At 32.3% G+C, this 27,761-nt stretch overlaps 3 protein-coding genes across 5 annotated transcripts in view; 1 reads left to right on the top strand and 2 right to left on the bottom strand.

The window, feature by feature from the left end:
* LOC143910319 (tRNA N(3)-cytidine methyltransferase METTL6) overlaps nucleotides 1–19,151 on the bottom strand; it is a 67,796-nt gene extending 48,645 nt beyond the window's left edge. For 2 of the 3 annotated variants that reach the window (XM_077428772.1, XM_077428758.1), the window contains exon 1: nucleotides 19,107–19,134. The gene's annotated coding sequence lies outside the window, so the exon portion shown is untranslated. Of the gene's footprint in view, nucleotides 1–19,106 lie in introns of all 3 variants that reach the window. The other variant, XM_077428750.1, reaches the window with a different exon arrangement.
* LOC143909525 (uncharacterized) lies at nucleotides 9,666–15,904 on the bottom strand. Its single transcript, XM_077427550.1, has 8 exons — nucleotides 15,350–15,904; nucleotides 15,136–15,277; nucleotides 13,843–13,980; nucleotides 12,885–13,102; nucleotides 12,705–12,797; nucleotides 12,386–12,513; nucleotides 11,942–12,316; nucleotides 9,666–11,867 (listed from the first exon to the last, which is right to left on the bottom strand). Exons 1-8 carry the CDS (start codon nucleotides 15,887–15,889, stop codon nucleotides 11,441–11,443), a joined length of 2,061 nt encoding a protein of 686 aa, XP_077283676.1. The 5' UTR covers nucleotides 15,890–15,904; the 3' UTR covers nucleotides 9,666–11,440.
* Nucleotides 16,961–17,681, top strand: LOC143917532 (barH-like 2 homeobox protein). The gene is made up of 3 exons (XM_077439086.1): nucleotides 16,961–16,991; nucleotides 17,212–17,398; nucleotides 17,477–17,681. Exons 1-3 carry the CDS (start codon nucleotides 16,961–16,963, stop codon nucleotides 17,679–17,681), a joined length of 423 nt encoding a protein of 140 aa, XP_077295212.1.
* Nucleotides 19,152–27,761: the final 8,610 nt, after the last annotated feature.

Below are 27,761 nucleotides of genomic sequence, written 5' to 3'. Positions count from 1 at the left end.
TTGACTCGGAAAATATGTGAAAGCGGTCGCTTAATGGCGACCACTTGGTGCGGGTGAAATGATACCGGGTTTTCAAATTTGATTTCAACTTTTCTACACTTTACACGGTGCGTCACTATGAAAGCCAAGGATGCAGACACAATACGTGTATGTAAAATATTTCGATAAACCTTCATTTAGGAAAATTTTCATTGTTCAATTTGGAAAAATACATGTTCTATCGAGTAAACAGATATCATTTTACCAACACAGATAGCTTCTATTAACTTTCACTTACATTTTATATATGCTTTTTGGGGGTGGGGGGACTCACAATACAATATTCAATAAATTTTAATTTTGATAGATTATTTATTATATATGTATACATATATGTACATATGTAAAAATACAATGTCATCGGGAATATTTAAATTCTCAAATTGTTGAACATCAAAGCTCAATTCTGCAAGAATTCGAGGATCGATCACCAAACCGAACAGTAATTTGTAGAAATGCTTTCCCAAATATAGTCTACGCCGTGATTCGAAAAAATTATAACCTAGTGCTTTCAGCAGCAGATAATAGGGCCAAGGATAGCAACTGTAAGCTATCATATACATAAGTATAGCTGAGAAACCTCCTTTGCACTCTCTAAAGCAATGAACTCTATCACTGGGGTTCCATATAATAGAAGAATATTCAAGAATGCTTCGTACTATCGAATTAAATAGTATTAGAAGCACTAAAGCAATCTGAAAAGGCTTACTAACCCGCAGATGAAACCCAACATTTAGTAGTTCTTGAAAAAAAAAAACTTCAATGTGCCATTCAAAACCGAAAATTGCGCAAAATAAGATTCCCAAATCACCGAATTCAGCTCAATGTTGTTTATGCAATGTTGTGCAAGCGATCGAAAAGCGCCAGACAGACTGAACTTTTGCGTGCGCACTGCTCGCACTTCTCGCTCACACTAAGCGAAATCTACCCGAAGTCCCGACATATCTACTCTGTATACGTTTTGTGCTTCTGGTACTTTAGTTCCGAATTTTTCCTTATTAAATTATTAAAAATTCGCCTGAAAGATCCAACTCAAGTTTAATAATTGCATCTATACACATCGAAAGGTTACTCGTCATCTGATGTGCAATTTTTCATTCGTGAAGTCGAGAATTGCGCTTAAAGCAGCTATCCAGTTAATCTGTGGTTCAATCTGTCTGGCGCTTTTCGATCGTTTGCACCAAACCCACCTTCACGTTTTTACTTGAATATGCGGTCTCACTGTCTCAGTTCTCGCGTGTTACACTGATACTGAATAATACCGACCCTAACAACCTAATCTTAAATGAATAGGGCCAACCTTAATTTAACCTATATTATATTATATCATCAATATTTTCACAAAAAAAAACATCAGCAGCGAACACCTTTTTATTTAAGGGTTCGTTGCTACGATACAAATAAAAAAAAATATTTGACTGCGATTCAAAGGTAGATCGCATGCTAAGGTAGACCGCATACTAAACTAGCACCAAATTAGGTATCTGTTTAGCATGCATTCATATAAATATATTTCACAATAAAGTAAAATAATTGTAAATTTGCACCAGTAAAACAATAGGTTTCTTGAAGTTTTAGAGCATCTGGATAAGTAGTTGTCGAAAATGAAACTTAAATAAAAGTGATTAAATGAACAGGTATGTACCTAGAGTGAAATTGTAAGAAGAACGTACCGGAAGGAGTAGAACAATGATCTCAATAAACGAAGATTTCCATTCAATTTTCCGACAGTTTCCTTCGCTTTCTTTTACGATGGACGGAGTGGGCGGATTGTGGGTGGAAGTGAGCTACGACCCGTTTCATTCGTATAACGAAACCCATTATGCTCGTTTAATACGATGCCTTCACAAAACCCACTGCAATACTAGAAGCTCACCCAATACTTGTAAACCCGCAATTTACATCGCATCCTATCTCTACATATGTACACCACAACAAGATAAATGCACCCTTACACTCCCAACAAAATATTTTATATACTTTTTTTTATCCATACATATATTATACAACATTATATACGAATTACATATATATTATACGTATTACATATTATACAATATTGTAACCCAACCTAAATTACGGTCGAGTATTGAACTTGTACTTGGATTTACTTAGAATTTGCTAGTGGTTTTACCCGGCTTCGCTCGGTATTTGTAATATAAACCGCGTAAACATGACTAATCTAATACATAGTAAACATTTTATTAAATTTATTTGAAAGGTTTTATTTTATATAAATTTATTTGAATACTCATTTGTTTTTTTTTTTATTAAAACAAACATATATACTAAGTCTCTTCCGAAATTATATGTATACCAGATTCCGGCGCCAGCGCCCCCGGGGACTTCGAATCCTTTGGATCGAAACAAATAGAATCAGCGCCTATGAATCGAATGTGTTGTCTACGAACCAAGGTAACATATATATGCAGTCTTTTTAGAAATTATATATTAGATAAGGTTTTGTTTAAAATTCGTAAACCGGAAGTAGTATTTTTTTTAAAAACAGTATTTCATTATTTTATTTTGACCTTTTAAATTATTTCTATCTTCTTGATATTTTATGTTTATAATATTTATAGTAATGTTAAGTAATAAAAAAAAATTAAACAAAATCCAACAACCGGAAGTAGAACTTTTGTATTGTATGAGTTTCCTTACATTGATGATCAAACTTGTATCGAAAATGCTCTCATAGCCGGCATCTGAACGTTATCGAATTTTGTTTTACAAAATTACATGGATAATGTCATGGGTTGGTCAAATCAATTTTTTTTCTTGTGAGTCTTTACATAAAAAAAAAATAATAAGAAGCATTAAAAAATATGACACAAAACACAAGTGAATTAACAAATAAGATATTTAAATGTGGTATTATATTAAAAAATAAAATAAATTTTATCAGCAACGTCTGTTGGAAGACTTACTGATATATACATATATACTTTTTTCTATTTCAAATATATTATTGATATTCAATATTCAACAAGAATAATTCATACTAATTAACCAGACAAAGCATGAATGAATTGAGCGCTGGATGATGACGATGGCCGGGGTTCTCCAACAGTTCCCGACGACACGATTCAAAATTATAAATATTGTAGGTTTCACATGACTTTCAGTCAACTGAAAGTAAATTTGATCCAATCGGTTGTAATCACTTAATGTATGTCATCATCATCTACAACCACGCACCATCCAACGCTGGATGAAGGCCTCTCCAACACACTTCAACTCGTTTTGTGCAACTCTCATCCATCTCATCCCACACATTTTCCTAATTTCGTCTACCCATCTTCCCAGCGGTCTTCCTTTTACCCTTATGCATTCTCTCGGGTGCCATTCTAGTACTTCGTTTGCCTGCCCATTGCCATTTCAATATCTTTACTCTATCCACTATGTCCACTACTCTTGTCATACTTCTCATCCACGTGTTCCGCTTTCTGTCTTTCCTCGTTATGCCGAGCATACCGAGTTACATATTTCTGTAAGTGTTAATGTAAGTATGTAGATATATCTATTGCAATAATTTTATTATGTTAGAACTATATTATTGTATTGAATGAATAGATTTTCGGGTAAATGTGGAACGTAAACTGGGGTGCTTTAGTCGTGTCACAAACAGGGCGCACTTGTTTAAGGTTAGTTATCAGTCAACGCGGGAAAGCGAACAGTCTGTCATTTGCGGTGAACCTGTTTTAACCTTTTAACTGCCGATATATCTCACATTTGATCTATATAACGTTTGAATTAAAGTGCACTCTAAATATTAAAAAATATTGTATCGGACTTGCAAATGTTTTCCGTGTCGTTTTAATATTGAAAAAACTTTTTTTGAAATATTCCTATACAAAATTTTTATTTAAAAATTAGTGATGGAGACAATTATCGACAGTTGCCATTAAACAATGCAATAAAAATGCATCAAGACGGACACAAATCGTTTCTTATAAAGGATTTACTCGGCGATGTGTTGCAAACCAGGCAAACAATACACGCAGGTATGTTATGCTCTATTTTAATCTGACTTGTTTGTAAATATTACAAATATATAAAATATGTCACTTGATGAGAATGTTATTGATTTGTCGTATTTATTGACATTTTGATCATTCTATTGATAGATTCATAATTAATTAACTTATAAATACTTTCCTATATTTTCGACTTCACTGTTTACACAACCAATTCACCGTGATTAATGACGATATTCATTAAAATATTAAATACAAAAAAAAAATGTGTTCGATATATGAGCTGTTATAATTGAAAGTGGCATGAGTCCACTTTTCTTCATTTCGGGAAATATCTCCCAGAACATTAAATATAGTGTTTTGCGTTTAACAATATTTAAATATACTGGTGGTCTGTTTATTCTGCTTTTCCGAGATTCTGGACATATCGAATTTAAAGAATTGATAACAATTTGTGAATGAAGTTAAAAAAAATTGTGTTTTTGGGACTGAAAATCGGACTACCGCCACTTTAATATATAACGGTTCATATTTGTAATCACTAAAGCCCTAATAATATGCGATCGAAAGTGATTGTTAAAGTTGAAAGCTCTTGGAGATATCCTCAAAAGCACTCAAAGAAGCCGTCGCTTGAAGATCAAGCACATAAATACATATGTACATATATTATATACATATATTATCGCTAAAGTATATGTATATAATAATATATACATACACATATACATATACTATCGTTAAAGGTGAAACTATAAAAAATTACACAAATTTTGCTATATTGAAAAATATAGCTATAAATTCTGCTATATTGAAAAAAATGAATTTATGAAAAGTAATTTACATTTAATTAACTGTAATTGAGTAGATAAGATCTAAATAATTATTTCTATGAATGTTTTTTTTTCATATTTATGCTATTTGTTGTTTGCCTATTCCACATACCCATGATATTTCATCAATTTCTAATTTATTATGGTCGAAGTTTTGAGAGTATGTTACATCAAAAACCATAGGGCTTGCAAGCAAGATTAATTTGACATAACATATGTACATATATGTATATGTATATCTATCACAAAATGATCATTATAGTTTAGGGCCCAACATAGCCTCAATAAATAATAATTAATAATAATAGCCAGCACCCGGACTCGAATAGAATCACGCACATATGTATGTACGCAAGCGAACTTCATATTTAAGTGACGTTCAAAGGGTCTATAAAGGGTCAACCGTGCGTTGATTGTGCACGTGTCAGACACGTGTCGTACTTGATGAGAGTTATAAAAAATCAATTCCACTCGAATACCGTCCAATGTGATTAAAAAGAGCATGCGATTCTAAATGTAACCAATTGGGACTCGTCAAAGGGAAAAACATTCACACTGTGATTAAGTAGACATAATTCGACGGGGAGTGATCCTATCAAATTGTTATTTTTGCTTGTCGAAAAACTCGAGGGAGATGTTAGCATTCAATTTACATTCCCTTCAGCGAGCACCCTTCGAATTTCAAATCGCAAATCAGTTACAATTGTCCACGCCAATTTTAAGGGGAAGAAAATTTGTGTATAGGTATTATTATTTATATATTATGTACATATATATGCATGCTTACATATGGGCTTATGTATCTAAAATATTATATCATATTATTTGATATGTACATAAGTGGATAATTTTTGAAACAAAATAATAAACAAAAGGCATATATTAAGATTAATGTTGAAATCTGAAAGATTCATTTGGATTTGATTGAATGTTTTGAGCTTAGCTCACATCATCATCATCATTATCATTTACAGCCATTCAACATGCACTGCTGGAGAAGGAACTCTCTAGCACGCTTCCAATCGTCTCTATTTTGCGCAACTCTCATCCATTTCACCCCACACATTTTCTTAATTTCGTTTACCCATCTTCCCTGCGGTCTTACTTTTACCCGTTTGCTTTCTCTTGGGTACCATTCTAGTACTTCTTTTGTCCACCTTTCGTGCATTATTCAAGCCATGCGACGCACCCATTGTCATTTCAATCTCTTCACTCTATCCACTGTATCCACTACCCTTGTCATACTTCTCACCCAAGTAAATGCAGTGTTCAATACATCGTTGCGTGCATTGGAATTGTGTAACATTTTGGTGTTATCTTACTTTAAGGGGGTATTCTAGTCTAGAAATTTGAAAATATCGATTTTTTTGTTTCATATTGTCAAAGTTTAAACCTTTAAAAATATGTCCTTAAGAGGATTTTTCAAAATTCAAATTATTTTCGGAGATATAGCTGTTTTAATGACGTGGCATCCAACCGGCGCGTAACGTTACCCGAAACTTTAAACGCGTTTTTCTCGAAACTACTTTTTCCAACGAGTTTGACATGATATCTCAAGTTCTAATGGACCAATTAACTTAAAATTTGGTGTGGTTCTTTTTTATATATCCCTATATGGTCGGTACCAGAATTATGTAAAAATATTGTTTTTTAATATTTTTAAAAAATTCAAAACTTTGAAAAAAAAGGCCAAAAAATGACTTTTCGCCAGTTGCCATTTCGCAAAAAAATTGTTTTTATTTTTTTCCGAGGTACGGACCATAGCGACACTCTTATTAATTAAGAATCTTTTTTTTTTTTTTTCGGATGACTAGAAGGGTTGGAATCATGTCAAGATGGAGGCACCCTTTTTTTACCTCCCCCACTTTACCAGCCTGTAATTTTTTCAATTTTGAATGTTTTTTTTTATTTATTTTTGTTATGTATTATTGAAATATTAATAAACATACATATAATAAAAAAATGCATATCAAAAATGTTGTTAGTTTTTGTTTTATTGAATTAAAAAACGCCCAAAATTTGTCCCTCTAGACTAGAATACCCCCTTAATGCCCAAGTTTCACATTCATTTCACGTCATCACTGGCAAAACACATTGATCGAAGATCTTTTTCTTTTGGATTAAAAACGGCGTCCTGTGTATGTACCTATGTATATATATCTATAATAATATTATACCCATGTTTGTATATCAAAATACTACAACCATCTACTCTTTTCCGAATATCAAGTTTCCGGGAAACAGTTTTCCGATGCGGAAATCACATTAAAATATCAATAGAAAAATTGCCATATTTTCATTTTTTTTAGATATCCCCAGTTGAGTTTTATCATTATTTTTCGGTTCATATATCTTAGTTTGAATTTTTGGATTAAATTATGTATATTTTGATTAGGAAATTTTGAAGGAAAACAGATTTATTTAAATTTATATTTTACTATCTTGGGTTTTACCCATGAGCGACATCTATGTACATATTTTATAAAAATTTTACATATACAAATTTTAAATCATATTCAAATAGTAGGAAGGATGATTTTGCCAATTTGGTGAGGAACCGTTTCTACAACAAAATCAGATAAATTGGCAAACTCGATTTGGGAGTCACCGAATATTTGTGAATTACTCTGAATAAATTTTCTTTAAAGAGGTCAGCCCAGGACCTGGAACCTCACGGTAGTTATACGGTGGTTACAACCGTATATACAACTATATATATATATACTCATATAACTATAAATATATGTATACTCATACAACTCATACAACACCGACATACTCATACAACACCGAAAGCCTTTTATTTTTTTTTAATATCTGTACAGAAAGGATTGTTTGACTGTCATTGCAAAATAATGTTCCAATATTTCCACATTATGATCGGATCTTGAAAATTATCAAATTTCTTTGTCTCACTCTATTCATACATATATGTATACATATTGCGGGGTCTTAAGCATTTTTTCTTTGCGGTAAATTCTGAAATGTAAGTATTTAAGGGGTTAATTGAGTATGCGCGACAATGGCTCGTTATCCATGAGTGAGCATATTAATGGGTTATTTGCATAGAAGTTGTGCGATGAATATGTGAAAGTCATTACTGGAATATATGTATACATATTTTCTTCGCCGCTTTGACTACTATAAGCTAATGATGCCGAATAGTGCCCTTAGTTTAACTGAAGCTTCTCAAACTTCAAGCTTTGGATGATGTCGAAAATCGACCATTGAAAAATCTACTGATCCAATGTTAATATTTTGTGTGATTCGCATTCTTCATTATATATAACCATGATCATGTATTAGTACGGCATTCATAACAAAATCGATTAGGTGAATTTTAATTTAATACTAACCCTGTTATATGAGTCAAGTTTCAGTAAGATCACTTCATAAGCAATTGTTTTGTATATTTTTCGTAATAAATGAGTATTACATTCGTTTGAAGTTGATTCATTTAACAAATTTTGTATGTCCTCAGTCCTCTTTCAAGAGTGAATCTCGGTCTTCCAGATATGTAATCAAGTCATAATTTTAATATTACAGGTTATTTTTCATTGAGAGTATTGAGAGGCCGTAAACAAGTCAGTATATGGCCGTACAGAAGCTGTGTTAAATTGGCCGTAAAATGCGGTGAATTAGGATGTGACTCTCCGTCAACCCTTGAGCACGAACATTCCCCACTTCCAACCCCACAATGCATCCCCTAATGTGGCTCGTTTCTTATATTAATTTCATTCCATTCACCCGGTCATTGTAAGCCAAATCCGTAAAGATTACCGTTCGTAAATCATTTTTTTTTTGTTTTGTTGGTGATCAAATATTTATACGATATACCAAGCTCAGCTCTTATTCGTATTAAAATATACGAAAGGGTTTCTTATTATGTTGTTGACACATTATGCCAGTGATGCTGTCAACAGGATGCGGAAGATCGATCAAATGATTTTCAAGCTTTTAAATAATGACATAAATTAGATTAAATTCATCAAATTATAACTATAGATCAATTCACATTTTTAAATCTGTGAAACTTGATTTCATTTGTTAATTAATTTAAATAAAAAATTAACGAATTCAAATATCTAAAATTATTCAATAGCTATTTTTCGAGCCCTAAGAGTGGTTGAATCAACAGGATTCAAAAGGTATTTTAACAGTTACTCTCGACCTTTTTCAATCAACATTATTATTAAATGTATTGATAGATATATATTATTTAATAAATGTATATTTGTAGAGTAGATTAGAATGTCCCTTTTGATGTATACAATCGGCTTTAACACGTACAGATACGCCATTTTATACTCAAATATGTATCTACCTTTACTTTGAAAGATTCTTTGCAATTAAGTTAAAGTGGATTTAGAGCCCGAGACCCGGATGAATTACAGAACGATTCAGTGTCGTTCAGAAGAGTCGTTTGTTTGCGAGATTTTCAGGTTTTTTCAGGCGTCGTTATATGCCTCGGGCGCTAATTAGACGCCGGTTATTTTCGCACCGGTGCCTTCTAGGGTGGTTTTTTTTTTGCTTTCTTCTTCAGTCCACCCTCATTCATTTAGTCCTCATCCATTATATGTTCGTCCGCATGGGACGAAAATACTTGACTCTGCTTTTCAGGCATTGTTCTGCCTTTAACGAGATATGTCGTTTGGCATTGCGCCTACGGAAGCACAATTGCTGGCTTAATATTACGTATAAAGAACAACCGTATGGTCGATCATTAGAGAATATATGTATGTACATACATATATGTATATTCTCTTGGAACTTTAAAGACTTGGAACTTTATTGCAAAAAGGATTAAAGAATTATCAAAGACGTAAAAAAAAGATCATATTTATTCACATGACTTGTTTTCGAGACCGAACTAATAACTTATCAAAATTTATGCTTAGGAAAGTGTATACTAAACATGTAGAAACTGTGTAAATTTGAAATATTAATAAAAGCTGAAATTAAGCATCTGAACTATTACTTAAAAATCAAATGAAAGTGGCATAAGTACTCGTTTTTTCATTGCGAGAAATATTTCACAAAACATTAAATATAATGTTTTGCGTTTAAAATAAACAATATTTAAAATTACTGGTGTCCTGAAATACGTTTATTCCGCTTTTCCGGGATTCTGGACATATAGAATTAAAATAAGTGATAACAATTTGTAAATTAAGTCAAACAGGAATAGCGTTCTTTGAACTGAAAATTAGTCTTCTTAAGCCACCTTCAAATATAACGGCTCATCATTGATTGGATTCCTTGTCAGAAGTGCTACGAACATTCTTTGATATTTAAATTGAATTTCAAACATTTGAATATTCATCTTGGTTCGATTGATTTTTAGTGATTGAAAAGACTTAGTGATAGATGTCGAAAATAATACAGACTGACAGTCAAAGGTGAATTAAAAGGGTAGAAGGAAATGTAACTTTAGGATTTGACAGCATAACAAACCGTCAAACGAAACATTAATCACGTCAAATCATTTATCGAACAATTACATATACTAATCATACATCGTTTGACAAACTATCAATCTCACACAAATGGGATAATCTTAATGTGTCAAAAACAAATTTTGAATTTGACAAGCATTTCAAATACGCGTTTTTATGTGGCACAGCAGTGATAAACATGGTGGGTTCTTGTAAAGATATCGATGTATAAAAGGTTAAATCGTCATTGCAGGTAGACCTTCATCTTTTTCGGGAACTACAGACGACGAGCGCGAGGATGCTTCTTCTCTTCAGCAGCGTTTTTCCGATGAAGCTTCCACGGATGACATTTCCGTCGGAGATAACTGCAACATGTCCACGGGAGGTGAAAGAAGAGCGACTGGTGACGATACTAGTGCCCCATTTCGCATATTCAGCGATGGGGGACTTGATGATGTAGCCAGAAGATCTTACGAAGCCGCAGCCAGGATGCACCAGCTTCCTCACGCCATGTATGGGCACTCTCTTGAAATGGCTAAATCTCATCTACTGGGCTTTGCGGCAACCCTCACACCATCAGTTCACCAGAACCTGACAGATAACGATGGTAATATATTCACCCTTTCTGCACTTCTTATCCCGCTATAATAGGTAGAAGATGATATTTTCTGTCCGGGACCTAATCTTAAGCAATTTTTTAGTAATAATATATAATGAAGTTTTACGATCATGTGGATATTTTAATTCCAGATTTTGACTTATTTGAACTTAGAATCTATCGCTGATAATGTTTTCATGGTTTAGAAAAAAATGTGTGTGTGTGTGTCTGTGTTTTTTTTTTGGGGATAATTTTAACACCGCTAATACTTGAATTTGAATCAAATTGAGATATATTAACAGTTACTAAAATGTTTATCGTTATGTTGAAAATTTCTTTAAAATTTCCGGATTGACCGGAAATGGTACCTCCCCTTATATGTCTCCTCTGTTTAATAAGTTTTTTTAACCAATTTTCTCCTAAACCACTCAACGGACAACAAATTTCAAAAATACAAATTCTAGATATAATTTCAATATTTCTCAGCTTTAACATATGTAGATTAAAAAATCTTATTTCCAATTACGTATAATAATAATCATAATCTGCAAATAAATAATATTAAACTAAGTTTTCGATATAAACATCAATAATATTTTCTGTGGCTTCATTCGAGAAAGATATTTCATCGTCAATAATTCGAATTTCTGTGACTGCTGTTTTCGTTTTTATTTCTGTTTCTGTTTCTTTTTCGGATTCTGACTTAAACATTAATTCAAAATGGTTTGAATAATCGTATGTGAATATTTTTGGCGCTACAAATCCTCCTGAACCATCAAAGCCTTTATGATAGATACCAGCGCCACTCAACGGTACTGGTATTTTAGATATCACTGGTTGTGTATCCAAGAATGGTATTGTAGTTTGTGCTGCATCCAGTACAAAATCTGTATGTGTAAATTTAACATATTGGTTGTTTTCTGAATCTAGCATTGAAGGTCGTTTCGTGATCGTTGGAATATCTGGAGCTTCTAGTGTCAATGTTGTTCTAAATAATAAACATATATAAACTAATTTTATACGATTCCTGGTTTATTTTCGGTATTTAAAAAAAGTTTATACCTTATCTTGTTAAATGTCACTGGCGTGTTGTCATTACTTATCCACACATACTTGTCTTTGTGCAACTCTCCTATTTCGAAATTGAACGGCGTTGTTTGGATTTCGAAATTCAGATGTGGACCTAATTTTTTAAATCGGACTCCTGTCATTATGTACCCACGAGGTCCTTCCAAATCATCGAGATCAATGGCTCTCTCTTCGTTCGACAGTTCATGATAGTCCCTGAATTTTTTCGCATATTTCAAATCCATAGGACGAATCTCTTTCCACGTTACACTCTCCTTGTCTATCTTCCCGCCTGGCAATAGTATCCCTTCGCATATTTGCATGTATATTACCCGTTTTAGTTTAACGAATTGTATACCAACAACCACCCTACAATTGAAAATATTTTCAATATCGGTGTATCGGAATACGCATCCAAATGAAACATGTACTACTCACTTATTGCTTGCGACGTCTGCGAGCTCCTCCTTCAAACTAAAGTATCTATCCGAGTCTGGTCCACTCTGGTCACAGGCGCACATGCAGTAAGAGCAATGCCAAAACAGCCATCGGGTCCATGAGGATACCTTCAAATGTTCCTTACATTGTACATATTTGAATAATTGAAAAGTTTGGAAGCCAATTGGATCAAATCCTCATCATCAATTTCAAAATCTTAAATTAATTATTGGATTCGATAGACTTCAGCCCTTCAATTATTAATTGCATACAAATTCAAATATCAAAAAGTTTTACTTCAAATGGGTTGTACCTATACCTGTGTGGTAGATTTTGAGCACCGTTTCTTTCGACCATAAACTTTTGAGTCTGTGAATTCGATCCATTCATAACGCCTGTTTGAATATCTATCCTAAAATATCACAAATAAATAGATTTGACATGTCTGTGTTATCGAATTTAATATTGTAGTTATTGTGTTTGTCAAAAAATAGTATACTGATTGGCATATATTCATGTTCAATTCTACAAATTTACACTCGACTATTTTTCCATTACATGCTTTTTGTTTGGAACAGAATTCTTCCATATAACATCCCCTGTTTGTAGCCAATTGATAGAAGGCGCAGTTATGATCACATGTTCCGCTTGGATGCATATCAACTTCGTTTTCTATGTATCCTTGTAGTAGACGAGTTAAGGATTCGTATGTTTCTCCTGAATAAAATAAAATGATCAGAGAAATTTGATACCGTAATTTTTTCGGAGACACGAAGCGAAACACGCCAGTGAAAAGTATGACAAAAAATCTACATATGTAAGTTCGCCCACAGATGGCGCTTGAAAAGCCATTTTTAAACGTTTTAAATAATGTAAGTTTCGGTATGAGAAATCGATATGACTCATCCGTGAGACGCTGGCGTACAAGGAGAGAAAATGCGCGACTCACGGGAGAGTCACTGGCGTACAAAGAGCTAATTAGAAGTAAAGCACAAACTGTCAAAGTAAGGAAAAGTTGTATTGTATAATCGTTAATTTATCCATTAAGCAACGATTAAAACAGGAAAGTGGAAGCGTGTTGAAGATGTCATCATTTATCAGTGTGTCTATTAATGATACACAATTGCACCCCGAAAAAGCCGCGCAAGACAAAATTAAATTCTTATAGATATATTATATTTTATAAAAATATATATATGCAATAAAAATTTAAATATACTCATTAATAATTAAACACCGGAGTCACGGCTTACAGAATTCAAAAACCTGTTTTCGAATTTTGAAAATTTTGCGGTTTTAAAAACTGATAAACCCTAGCAAATTTATATTGTTGAGAAGTCCTGCAAAATCGAATGAAACCAAAAAGAACATCTATAATATGTATGACTTAATTTAAATTCTTAGTTTTGTTTTGCGTGGCTTTGTCGGATCACCGATAAAAATAAATATAATATAACCTTCAATGTGTTGTTTCGGATCATTTCTCCACAAAACTCGACTGGATTCTCCCATAATTCTTTTACAAGCTGCCACTGCCATGATTATTCTTCGTTCATATTGTGCTTTTGATACTTTCGATTCGATAACAAAATTGCCTGTAATTGATTACATGATAAACAGCCTAATTATCGAAACTAATATTAAAATTGTCACTTATTTATGATTATTATTCATTTTTAAAGTATCATCTGTGTATTACTCATTTGTGGCATTGTGTGATAATGAACAATTGAAATTTTTATGTTATCAAAGTTCATTCTCATTAACTTTATCAGCAAACATTTTCATATACATATGTACATATGTATGGAAATACATGTACATATGTATTTGTTCAATTCCAATTAGACTGAGCAAAAAAAATAATTAACGGAGCGGAGACTATTCAATCTACACTAAATTGGACCCATTGAATTCGAATATGACGATGATTATTTGCTCTCTTCTCATTTAAGTGAAATGTACAGATACATTTTTTTGCTTTTGCAGTCTTTTACTCAAATTCTAGTATGGCTGTGCCAAAAGTGAGTATTGAAATCAATGGTTGGATATTTTTTTTTACTGATTGTGATTTTTTATTGGCTTAAATTACTTATAATATGTTATCTAGAGATTTTTAAAGGTCAAAAATATACTTTTTTCTTAACACATTTTTTCCGTAATATTTTGAGCTTCACTTAAAAACGTGTGTATGAATTGGTTTTTTATGTCAATATTTTTTTATTATCTAAACGTACTAATTCTCGTGGTAAATGATTTTAAATTGAGTTAAAAATGCGGTTGTTTTTGACCGTATGGAAGATGCAAGAGCGAGATGAAGAATGGAAAGCGCATCACTCCATCTCACTCACTCACGCTCACTTACGTGGGATGAGCGCCCCCCACCTATAACATTTCACATTGAAATTTAAAATCATTTACTATTCGAATTAGTACGTTCGGGTAAAAAAAAATATTGAGATTAAAAACCAACCCTTGTGAAAGTAGTGAAATATAGAACTGGTCATGTAAATTCATCATAGCTGGAGAAAAAAATGTGTAAAAAAACAACTGACGATTGATTTCAATACTCACTTTTGGCATAGCGATACTAGATTTTGAGTTAAAGACGGCAAAAGTAAACAATCTGTAAAAATTGCGCAAAAATTATTGTCGTATTCGTATTCAATTCCGAATACGAATTCTCCGCTTCGCTATGTAAAAAAAAAACGTGATTTTTCGTTGCTCAGTGTCATTCACATGGCGCAAACCTTTGCCATATATGTTCAAAATCATCCAAGAATATTGCATCATGGCGAATCCTTTGATCTCTGTCAGGATGATAGTATTGTACATATTATACAGCAATTGATTCGGTGACTGTTGCATTTCCCACATGTAATTATTGGACTCCTGTAATGAATTAGCAAACATCACACATAGATAATCCTCACCAAGTTTCCTCTTAAATAGAATTACTGTTACCTTCATTGCCTCCAACAACGTATTCAAAACTCCCGGATTGATAAGACCCGGATCCGACAAGGGTGAAGTCATCATGCTGATTCTTTCCAGAAGCCCCGACACCGAGTCTGCATTGTGCGAGACACACCACGTTGCGAAATCTTCCAACGTTATTCTTTCTGTGATGTTTGGATTTTTCATATATTCGTGCATGAGTCTCGAAGTCGAGCTGATACGGGATACAAGCTCGCTGAGCTCATGTAGCTTCAATTCTGTCTGAGTGTTTTTGCTCAGTTGAGACACTAGCCCGTGCATTTGTGCCTCGGTATTTTTCACCACAATGTCTATGACCTGCATCCGTTCTTGCAATGTATTTAGGCTTTCGGCTATGTCACCCAGCTTGATATCTTTGTTGGCTTTTAAATGCGTCCAAGCATGCATTACTGCACTGACTGCATCCTCGGCCAAATCGAGTGCTGGTATGACTGCTACGGCCGAATTACCAGGAGGTAGAATGACCATTTCAATTAATATCGACACTGCCACTACGAGAGCTTTCATCTCGACGACTCGCCTTACACTGAAGCAACATTATATTTATTGCTTGATAGCATATTATCGCTTCACAAACTGTGTGATGCGTTAGAGTGTATTTTTATTTTAATCATTCCCCACACGTGCACACTTTCCAATGTGTATGTAGATTTATTTAAATATCAAATATTTATTTATTTATTTAAGCTTGGACCATTGTGGCATTATAGGAATTCCCAAATCGCCACAATGGCCGAAAAGATAACGGAAGAAAGAGAAAAAAATGCATATACAGACGAAAATATACTAACACATAATCATAAAATCAATAGCATTATTGTTATAGCAGATATAAAAAAAAAATACAAAAAAAGTAAATACTAAACATCCCTGCGCGGCCCAAATGGAAGAGAGAAGATCAAAATTCCACTGAAATATCACATACAATTATATGAAATATGAAAATAATGATGAGCGCAGGCTACCTCAAGGAGGTGGAAAATATCGCATCAGGCACAGCAGCAATGATTTCAATGAGAAGTCGGATAGCTCTTGGAATAGGAGCCATCCGATAAGGTATTGTGCGGGCAGGAGATAGGCATCCGTCAAATGATGTAACGGACATAATTAAAAATATAGCAGCTGCTCTTATTTTTTTTAGTCCACAAATCCATTTTAAAGTCTGAAGTATGTTGCTAACTACTACTAAAAAGTTCATCACTCTCGCATCAACCTTCTAAGATTTTTATTAAGTAACTAAAAAATGAAGTACATTTTAAATTATTTATTTTTGAATTAAGAGCTAATTACTTTTTACAATATAATGAACGGAGGTCTATTTATATGATCCAGCAATACACGTCAACAGCTTGATACTGCACTGCACGGAAAAGACTACTTCTATTCATACTATACAGCACCGACCGTTTTAGGCACGTTCATGCGTGTTTTGGATGAGTGCAAGCAAAATCAGCTTAAATAAAAATTTACAGAGCGCGACGATATGGCACAATATTTTCGAAAATATGCATAACAGCACTTTTGTTGGAAAGGGTGCACTCGTCACTGTGATGTCGCGTCATGCGTGAAATTTCCACAATGGCCAATGAAAACTGGTTCTGCTTGATACGTTTCAGTGATATGTACTGCTGTATAATATTAATAGAACGTGTCGGTTACTGCTGCACGTTAACTTTACGGAACATATGAATGTGTCTATATAGAATGTACTAAATAATATTTTTCGTACTGCTGTTTACGTGCAGTTGCCGGTCTGTCCTTTTCTAGTATAAATGAACCTCGGAGGATGGTATAATTACCTTATTTATAATGTACTGTGTATTTTTTAGGTTCTTCAAATAATGGTAGAGGTAGAAAACCGAGAAGAAGGAGAACAGCGTTTACGCATGCTCAGCTCGCCTACTTGGAGAGGAAGTTCAGGTGTCAAAAATACCTGTCAGTTGCTGACAGGGGTGACGTTGCTGATGCCCTCAGCTTGAGCGAGACCCAAGTAAAGACTTGGTACCAGAACAGAAGGTAATTTTATTGTGAATATTGCTTTAAAGGCACAACCGAAGATTTATGTATATGTATAATCTGTGTGTAATATGTTAGGACCAAATGGAAGAGACAAAACCAATTAAGATTGGAGCAACTGAGGCAGCAGGCTGGAGCTGGTGGTTCTTCAGGTGGTCCTGAAAAAAATATGCTAGTTGCTGGCAACACTGGAAGCGGTGGGCCACCATGTTGTCCGTTGTTGAGTCAAGCGGCGGCCATATTTAGAAATGTCGCTTACATTGGACACGGTTGTCCTTTGTAAATTAGAGGAATTCTATATTTCAGAAACCAATGATAATTTTTTTGTGTTTAAAATTGTATTATTTTTACTTTATTTTATCTGTGATAATTCAACATACTCGTACATACATAAGTACATATATTAAAAATATTATCTCAAATACATTCATTAAGAATGTCCACACAAATAAATGGGGTCTACGTGACGAGACAGAATGTTAAATTACAGAAAACACAAATATCGGAAGGCAAAGATCGAAAATCGAAAGATCAAAAAAAAAATGGTGCATGGTAAATGGTACATACTCACTTAATTTGCGTGAGCAGGATACAACAGGAACAAAAGGAACATGCTTTTCCTCCCGTATTCTGCGCGCGCACATTAATACGGGAGGAAAAGCCTGTTCCTCTCGTTCCAGTTGTATCCTGCTCGCGTAAATTAAGTGAGTATGTACTGTTTACCATGCACCATCTTTTTTTGATCTTTCGACTTAAGATCTTTCGATTTTCGATCTTTGTCTTCCGATATTTGCGTTTTTTGTAATTTAACATTCTGTCTCGTCACAGAAACCGAAATAAATGATATTTAACATTTTAAGCATAATATTTTAATGACTTCCTCTTATAACTTTCGTAAAAACTAGCTATGAGACCAATCCAAAGTCCTAGATTAAATATTGAACTACTTTTGTAAATAAAAATATATGATATGTATATGTATAATACTCACTTTAAAATTCCCAGTATTAAACATAATTGTGATTGTGTCAAATGTAAATAATATTTATTATAGGATATTGAAAATGTTATTTGTTTGCAATCTAAATTGTACATAATATTGTATTATATAATTAATAACAAGATTATAAAAATTATATGTGCAATTTATTGTTCACTTAGTATAAAAAATGTCTTAGGAATTTTAAATATATTAATTTAGAAATTTAATTATTGATTTATTAATATAAAGTAGTACAAAAAGTTAGTAAATAAATTGAATCAATATTTGTTTTTTTACTCATAGAAATATTAATTTTCGATTATATATGTATGTATATGGTAAGAAACTAAGAACAGAGCACATACGTGTCTTGCTTCACTTCGAACTGTTCTAATAAGTTAATATTTAGTATTATCAATATAAAAAGCCTTCAATATTATAATTAGTCTTCGGCGGTGAAGCGTGCTTTTGGAACAAAAAATGGAAGTTTTGGGGCTATTTTCCAAAAAGAGGGTAAACTACAAAGCTAGAGACCAAAAAAAAGGGTCACCATAAAAATGAATAATGGTGTGCAGAATCGCACCGATGCTTAGTTACATAAAAGTCACATTTGATTCACTGATCGTAGCTATCATATACGTAATTGTATATTCAGCTGATGACGTCTCTAAAGTTATAGGTAAGTGAGCACAGTAAATTCCAGTATGGATAAATTTTAATGTCTACATATTCGGTCTCCGTGACGAACCAGAATGTTAAATTACAGAAAACAAAAAAATATCGGAAGGCAAAGATCGAAAATCGAAAGATAAAAAAAGGGTGCATGGTAAACGGTACATACTCACTTAATTTGCGCGAGCAGGATACAACAGGAACAAGAGGAACAGGCTTTTCCTCCCGTATTCTGCGCGCGCACATTAAGTGAGTATGTACCGTTTACCATGCACCCTTTTTTTGATCTTTCGACTTAAGATCTTTCGATTTTCGATCTTTGCCTTCCGATATTTGTGTTTTCTGTAATTTAACATTCGGGCTCGTCACGTAGACCCATACATATTACATACATTTGTATGAATCGATCAATATAAATGTTATTAATAGCATATTAACTATTTGAAGAAATTGCTATTTCGATTACATGTTAGAAAATTGTTGATTTGCGAGAAACTATCAAACATTATTTTGACTGATCGAATTTGTAAGTGAATATTTAAGTATAATGGCGTGAAGATAAAGTAATGCGACGTGAATGTCGCTTATTAACCACCGCCTACTGAATGACAAACAATCTATTAGGGCTCGTTAGCCTTACACCCTAACTTTTGCAAATCACGCAAATTGTTTGGGGCGGGGTCTTTATTCAACGTTGTAAAATCTGAATTCAAAAAATTACATATATATTTTAAATTTAATTGGACGATTCATTAGTGGATTGAATTTACGTAAAATATTATAAAAAATTCGGGTGTGACCAACCCATGACTTTATCTATGTATTTGAGGAATATAAGAAGGTTACAAAACAAAATTAGATATTGAACTAATAACTATGATAGCGATACAAATTGAGCGCAAATATATGCAAATCCTTGCACAAGACAAAAGTTCTACTTCCGGTTGTCGGATTTTGTTCAAATTTTTTTTATTATTTAAAATCAGTATAATTATTATACATATTAAATATCAAGAGGATAAAAATAATTTAAAAGGTCAAAATAAAATAATGAAAAATTGTTTTAAAAAAAAATACTACTTCTGGTTTACGAATTCTGACCAAAACGTTAGCAGCTCTAAGTTAGTACATAAAGAATACAAATATAAATTTTCAGCTAAATACGTTCAGGGGTGTGGACAGGATCTAGGCGACAACATTTTTGACCTTTCTAAGAGAAGAAAATCCCACTTCCGGTTCATTAAATTTGGTAATTTTATTTTTTATTTTTACTTAAAATCACTATCTTTATAATACACAATAAATATCAAGACGCTTAAAATAATTTAAAAGGTCAAAATAAAATAGTGAAAAAATAATGAAATATTGTTTTAAAAAAAATACTACTTCCGGTTTACAAATTCTGACCAAAACGTTACCAAATCTAAGTTAGTACATAAAGAATACAAATATAATTTTTCAGCTTAATACGTTCAGGGGTATGGACAGGATCCAGGCGACAACATTTTTGACCTTTCTAAGAGGAGAAAATCCCACTTCCGGTTCATTAAATTTGGTGATTTTATTTTTTATTTTTATTTATAATCACTATCTTTATTATACACAATAAATATCAAGACGCTTAAAGTAATTTAAAAGGTCAAAATAAAATAATGAAAAAATAATTGAATATTGTTTTAAAAAAAAATACTACTTCCGGTTTACGAATTCTGACCAAAACGTTACCAAATCTAAGTTAGTACATAAAGAATACAAATATAATTTTTCAGCTTAATACGTTCAGGGATGTGGACAGGATCCAGGCGACAACATTTTTGACCTTTCTAAGAGAAGAAAAACCCACTTCCGGTTTATTAAATTTAGTGATTTTTTTTATTTTCATCACATTAATACAAAAATTATACTTGAATTTTTTTGTGAAGATCACACACGTTTAAGGGGTCGAAAAAAATAGTGGATGATAAATCGAACAAGAGTAAACTGCGACTTCCGATTGAGGTATGCTTACCAAATTTTATCCATAACTTTCTATTACGCTTAAACTTCTAGATATAAAATTTCAGTTCAATAAACTAAAAGGTTTATGAGAAAAACATAAAAAACCTCGATTCTCTAGAGTAAAACTTCTACTTCCGGGTCAGATAAAAATACTTAAAAAATATAAGGTTATAGACATTATTATTTCTATTACATGTAAAAAAAATTTAATCCGATTCAGTCAGCGGCTTGGGAGATAATTGAATTCAAAAACTTAAAAAAAAGAGGACACCTATAAGGGGAGGTACCATTTCCGGTCAACTTAAAAATTTGAAAAAAATTTTCATCATGTCTATAAGAATTTTAGTACCCGATACCAAGTTTTGGTTTGATAGGACTAACGGTGTTCAAAAAATCCCCAAAACACACAGACACACACACATTTTTTCTAGATCATGAAAACGTGATCAGTGATCGATTCTGAGTTCGAATCAGTCAAAATCTCGAGTTCGAATTTTCGCATGATCACAAAACTTCATCTATTTTTACTACGTACATACATAGATAAAGTAAAAATTTAAGTTGAGGTTTAATGAAAATAATTTTTGTTAAAATAAAACCAACATTGCCGTTGATGTATCAAAAACATTTATCATTTTGGATTTCTTTAGTGTAATCATTCATATATATTTTTTTAATTTTAAGAGCAGGCAATTTTGTCGAGGATTTTAGTAAGTTTTTTATATTACTCATAGTACGAGAAACCATAGCATTGTCTCATTTAGGTGTTTTATTAAAAAATAAATAATTGATCACTTTCGCCTTCCATTTCCGACACGGAAGAGAGGCTTCACTTTATTTATTTTAAATCTAGGCGCTACATGTAAAGAAATGTTCGGCCATCTAGGTAGATACTTTTTGCTATAATTTTATTTGACAAATTTTTCGTTCACTTAGAAAGAATATTCAATATATTAAATCAAATACGTAGGAAGCAATATACATACATACATAGACGTATTTATAACACCAAAATAGCTGACACTAATAGCCAAAATAGCAAACACCAATAAAGTTCCTGGAGTCGGAGACGACGATGGTTTGCAATTTTAAACAAACGGGTGTTCGCTGCCACTGAGAGATGATGTGGGGGTGAGTAGGGGTGCGATTTTGAATCCAGCATGGATCGTTTGCGCAAATTACCGGCGGCGGCCAATCAACCATCGCTTGTGAGAAACCCGGCAATCAACAAACACGACCGTATAATAAACACGAACCTAATCACAAAACCCTACCTACCCTCCCCAGAAATCTTCTCTAACCGCTTCCTAATGTATAAGTACCGAAAGAGATACGGATTTCAATTTAAAACAATGGTAAAAAAATGGTATATTTAAAAATGCACGTTTAAATTGGGAAAATTTACAATCACTTTCCTCTGTGGTTTATATTGCATATCGTGCATCTCTCACGCACGCACATATAAGTATTACATTAGAGTGAGACGGACATAATATCTAGTTACAATTAGACGCATACAATTATAAGCGGAAATTAATTAATTATATTTTTAAATATTTAGTTGCGATTGCAATCAAATTTATTTATATCATAAAACTTATATTCATATGTACATATGTATATGTAGGTATGTATATACATATGTACTTTTTACTTTTATTTTTAACGATGATTGTTTGAACAGAACTTGTGTGGAAATATAGATGATTCCGTTTTATCCCATTAGGAAGGGTTCGAGTGATATAAAAATCATTGCAAATACACAAAGAAAGAAGAGCGCGTGTGTGTATGTGTTATTTGTCAGTGATTTGAAAGCGTGGCCCGCAGCCATTAGGGTGCAATCACCAAATGCAAATTGGCCTCACGCTGTGAGACCGCTGTTGTCAGTTTAACGAGCAATCATTTCAATAAAATACGCATACTACCGTCAAAGAGGTACAGATATATGTACATTGTAAAATTGTCCAATTTATCATAAACTATATGCTGAAATTTGAAAAGGGTAAGATTGAGATGAAACGTCTAATTTTAAAAATAGAAAAATTTAATAATATTTGTTTTATATAAAACAAACTGATACGACATTGAGAAAATTCTAAATAAAAATAGAAAACGTTGAATGTACTTGAGACAGGAAGGGTGTGAAAAATAATTAAATATGCAAAACTGCAGCATTTACCAGTCGCTCTTCCTTTTTTCGATGATGCTTCAGACGCAGACTTCCATAATGATGCAGTTTCGGTGCATTTTTGACACATCTATGTATGTATGTATGTATCTGTTGAATATAATATACGTACATAGATGGTTACTGTAAAAATTTTTTCATTACACCAAATCTCCAAATTACAATGTAATATTAGATTCAAATCAATCTTTAAGTGACAATCGAAGATACAAACAATTTTTTAACATATTGATTTTATAATAGACGACTCTCTACACATTTAGAATAATTACTTTATTTAAACATAAATTTTATCTAGCCGTAATATTTGTCGACCCCTCAGATTTTTACCAGTTCAAGCCTTCAAGTCGTGAAGCAGTTAAGAGAAGAGCACACGCTACCACTCGACAGTCGAAATTTAAATAATGATCTCCCCCAGCGATGTTCAGAAATCTCAAAAAAAAAAAATGAGAACTACAACTCGAGCATGATGATCAGTGGTATCTATGTATGTATATAGGTATAAAAATAACGATATAGACCAATTCAATGTCGTTTTCAATGATGAAATCGTTATCGACAGAATGGTGGTTACGAGTTTTAGTAGGTAAGTATGAAGCTGGAATGAAAGCCTCGCGATTATGAAAAGATGCGCCCTATCATTTTCAACACACACCCTTGTTTGTTCGAGAGACGTACACTCAAACCAAGAGAGCGATGTTGTAAGTCGACAATAATAATAAAATTTGTATTATTATCATCAAAAATAGACAATTTTTTATGATAATTCTACATGTATTTTTTGATTACACCTATGTATGTATATGTATGATTGCTTTTTTTTTAATCATTAATTTTGATGAAAAAGTACATTGTCTTTAAATCTTGCACAATGTCTAAAGCCTGAATCAACTTATACATTTTTACATAATAATTGCAGATTTTTGTTTATTTATTCAAGAAGAGTTTATTCAAAGATTTATTTTTTTGTAATAATGATTCATTTTTTTTCTGTCGAAATAAATAAATAAGTATGTATGTGCGTTCCAAGTAAAATATAATTTTTTATATTGTTAAATGCAGGGCTGTGGAGTCGGAGTTGGAGTCGCGGAGTCGGAATCGTAATGAAAAGGTTGATAAAAACCAACCGACTCCTATTTATTATTAGTGTCTTAAATTAATAGTAACTGCATAAATATTGCGGTATGCGTCAACTAGTCTGCAATTTTATTGAAGTAAATCCACTAATAAATTGAAATTCGAATTCATGAATTTAAATTACATCATATATATGTATGTATAATACCGCTATTATGTGTGTGTGACTGTGTAATATAACGCTTGCCGTACTATAGAAGTCGTTTCAATTCGATATACATATTTATATCACAGCTAAAACACTGCCAACAAAAGATCGATATAATACCAATATATGGACAAAAGAAAAAAAATTCTATATATACGGTTTGCTACCAATGTTTCCTCTATGCTAATAGACGGCGCTAAGTCTCTGAGCATTTAGCGCCATCCATTGAAAATTTATTTAATTAAATAATCAATTCATTAACTTTTTCTATTTGTATTTAATATTGTTTATATGTAAGTAGGTAGGTAGTTTTTATAATTTTTTTTTCATATTAAGCAATTAAATATAAATATTAAATTAAATATATTTAAAAGGTATTTGAAAAAAATAGGACCGCATGCGGATCGAACACAGGACCAACACATTTCTTTTATTTATTTTTTATTTAATAACTTAATATGCCATAACCCATGCGATGATATTTCATCGGGTACAACACTAGTTGTAAATAAAATCGTCGAATTGCAATATTTTCATGTCATAATACATATAAAACATGTCAATTTTTAGTGATTTTTTAAATTCTATATATTTTATTATATTTTGAAAATCCCTATTATTTTTTTTACTAACAATTTTATAAGTTGGCAAGAAAAGTCGATCTTACTAAAATCGTTAATGTTGGAGTCGGAGTCGGTAAAATTTTGAAGCGACTCCACACCGTGGTTAAAAAATGAATTAAATATTTTATCTAATATATAATTTCGAAAGAGACTTTGTAACTATTTATGTATTTAAGTATGTAAGGTTTGTTGGTAACATCGAAAGCAAATCAAAGTGTCTATGACGATTCGTTATGGTTTCGATTCGATATATGTATATATTTTTTTATTCAAATAAATTTAATAAAAAAACAAATGAATATTCACTATTAGATTCGCCATGTTTAAGCTGTTTATATTACAAATACCGAGCGAAGCCGGGTAAAACAAATAGTAATATTGTATTTAGGTCTTTAATGACGGCATTACTTTTATATTAAAATTTGGAATTTTCAAAATTATTCTTATAATGACATCTAGTGGTGAAAATATAAAAGTATAAATTTAGCAAAGACTTGATCCTTTTTTCCATCCCTTAAATAAATTTATATAAACTGTATGAAAATTAAATATTATCGTTAGAAATGTGTGAGGTTAGTTTATATAAAAATGATATAGATGTCTCAATTGTGTAAGAAAATAATATATCATAACTATTTGACACAACATGTGAAAAATGACGGAGATCATTTATTATGCGATAAATAGCTAATTTTAAACTTTAAAATAATACTATAAATCCTCGTTGACAAGTTGATGTCCACATCGGTTGACTAATGTGACTTTTATGGTGATTTATGGCACTTTAAAAAGCTCAAACATTCGTCACGCTTTGTCGCTAATGCTTTTATTTCGACTAAACGCCTTCTAAATGCATTCTTGTCCCGAAATACAGATGAACAAAAAAAAAAGAAGAGGAAAACTATTCCGTGTGTACACAAATGAAAATTGCACCACAAGGATACGTAGGTGTTGAGCTCGCTCAACGTTTTATTGATATTTGTCTGCGCGAATTTTACGATGCTTGGCCGAAATGGAGTCAATCAACGGCCAATAACTTATCAAAACACATCAAAAGTATCAGAAGATAATTGCAATGGATTCGTATATTATGTATATGTGGAAGAAGAGAGTTATTCAAATATCACACACGAATAGTACCTATGTATGTATATAGCTACTCGTAGATGTGAATTGTACATATGTATGTGAATTTTATGGGGCCGAGCGCGGTTGTTTTGCGGTTATTTTAACGATCTGAATCTCGGCCATTTTGTACGTTTGTAAGTTCGAAGCGGGAAAATTCAATTCGTATCGGCTATTAAAATATCGACATTTCTCTCGTGTGTGCCCGGAGAAAATTTCAATTTTGACGTTTTTTAACTAATTGGATAGAAAACGTTTAAAATTTACGCAATTTTTTAATAGTAATGCGTACATGTAAATCTTGTCGAATGGACATTTTTATATCAGTTTTGTTTAAAAGCGAGCAAACGAAGAAACATTCAGAATGCCACTTTTACGAGCAAACTATGAATTTAGACGATTTTCAAATTCTCCGAAATGCAATAAAACTTTCTTGTTTAAATTCTTTTTCTAGACAATGAATATAGTATGCCCATCTCTTTTCCATTTTCACGAATCAGTGTCTGAGCAACTTACATATGTATGTACATATATACATTCATAACAGACATAACATAGTTGGACAGGGAAGTTGTAGAGGAGGATTAAAAATTAGCGTAGATAAGATCAAACTAATGTTTAATAAATATTGCACGACTGATAGCATTTTATTAGGTGATAAAATAGTAGAATCAGTGATTATTTATATTTAGGACAAATAATAGACGTGTCTGGAAATCAAGAAAAAGCAATAAAGACACGTATAAAATTAGGGTTGAGTGCATTTGGACGAATGTTGTTGTTGTTTAAGTCAAAAATGCCACTTTGCATGAAAAACAAGATCTTTGATCAATGTGTTTTGTTAGTGATGACGTATGGATGTGAAACTTTTACACGTTTAATTGAGAGTAGCTATTTCATATACATATGTACATATATCTACGAGATTATTTTGGTAATAATAATTTATGCACTGGGTTTCGTTTCGCTTGTTTATGTTTAACCCTTTCACTACAGACGCCCTGTTTATGAGTTCGAATGCGTTACCTATACAAAATGCTTTTTATAAACTCGACTACTGACTGATTCGAAGGCGTCAAACTCACTACATATGTACTTCTTTATAAGATTTCCAAACTTTCAGTATCGAATAAAAGAAAAAACATTATATAAATTATAAATATTTATTAAGATACTTGAAATTTTGCACGAAATTACTATTATAATACAATAAAATCAGAAACAAATTATACAATCAACAAATTCGAAGTCTTTTCGATTACATTATTATTTTTTTTGTACATATTTTGCATGTTTTATATGAAAACTTAAAAATATTTATTTTTGCACACGCACAAGCAACATTCGGTTCGTTCGAATTTTTAACATTAAAACACAATTATGCATATTAAACATTAATTGGAAATATTTACGATATATAAATAGTAGAATTTAAACGTTCAACCTCTTCTCTGCATGTTTCGAATGTTTTTTTGTGCATAATATTTAAA

This window comes from Arctopsyche grandis, chromosome 1 (assembly GCF_051622035.1).
Source record: "Arctopsyche grandis isolate Sample6627 chromosome 1, ASM5162203v2, whole genome shotgun sequence".
Taxonomy (NCBI): domain Eukaryota; kingdom Metazoa; phylum Arthropoda; class Insecta; order Trichoptera; family Hydropsychidae; genus Arctopsyche; species Arctopsyche grandis.
Note: the sequence above shows the minus strand (reverse complement) of the source record. Positions and strands in the feature narration are given on the sequence as shown.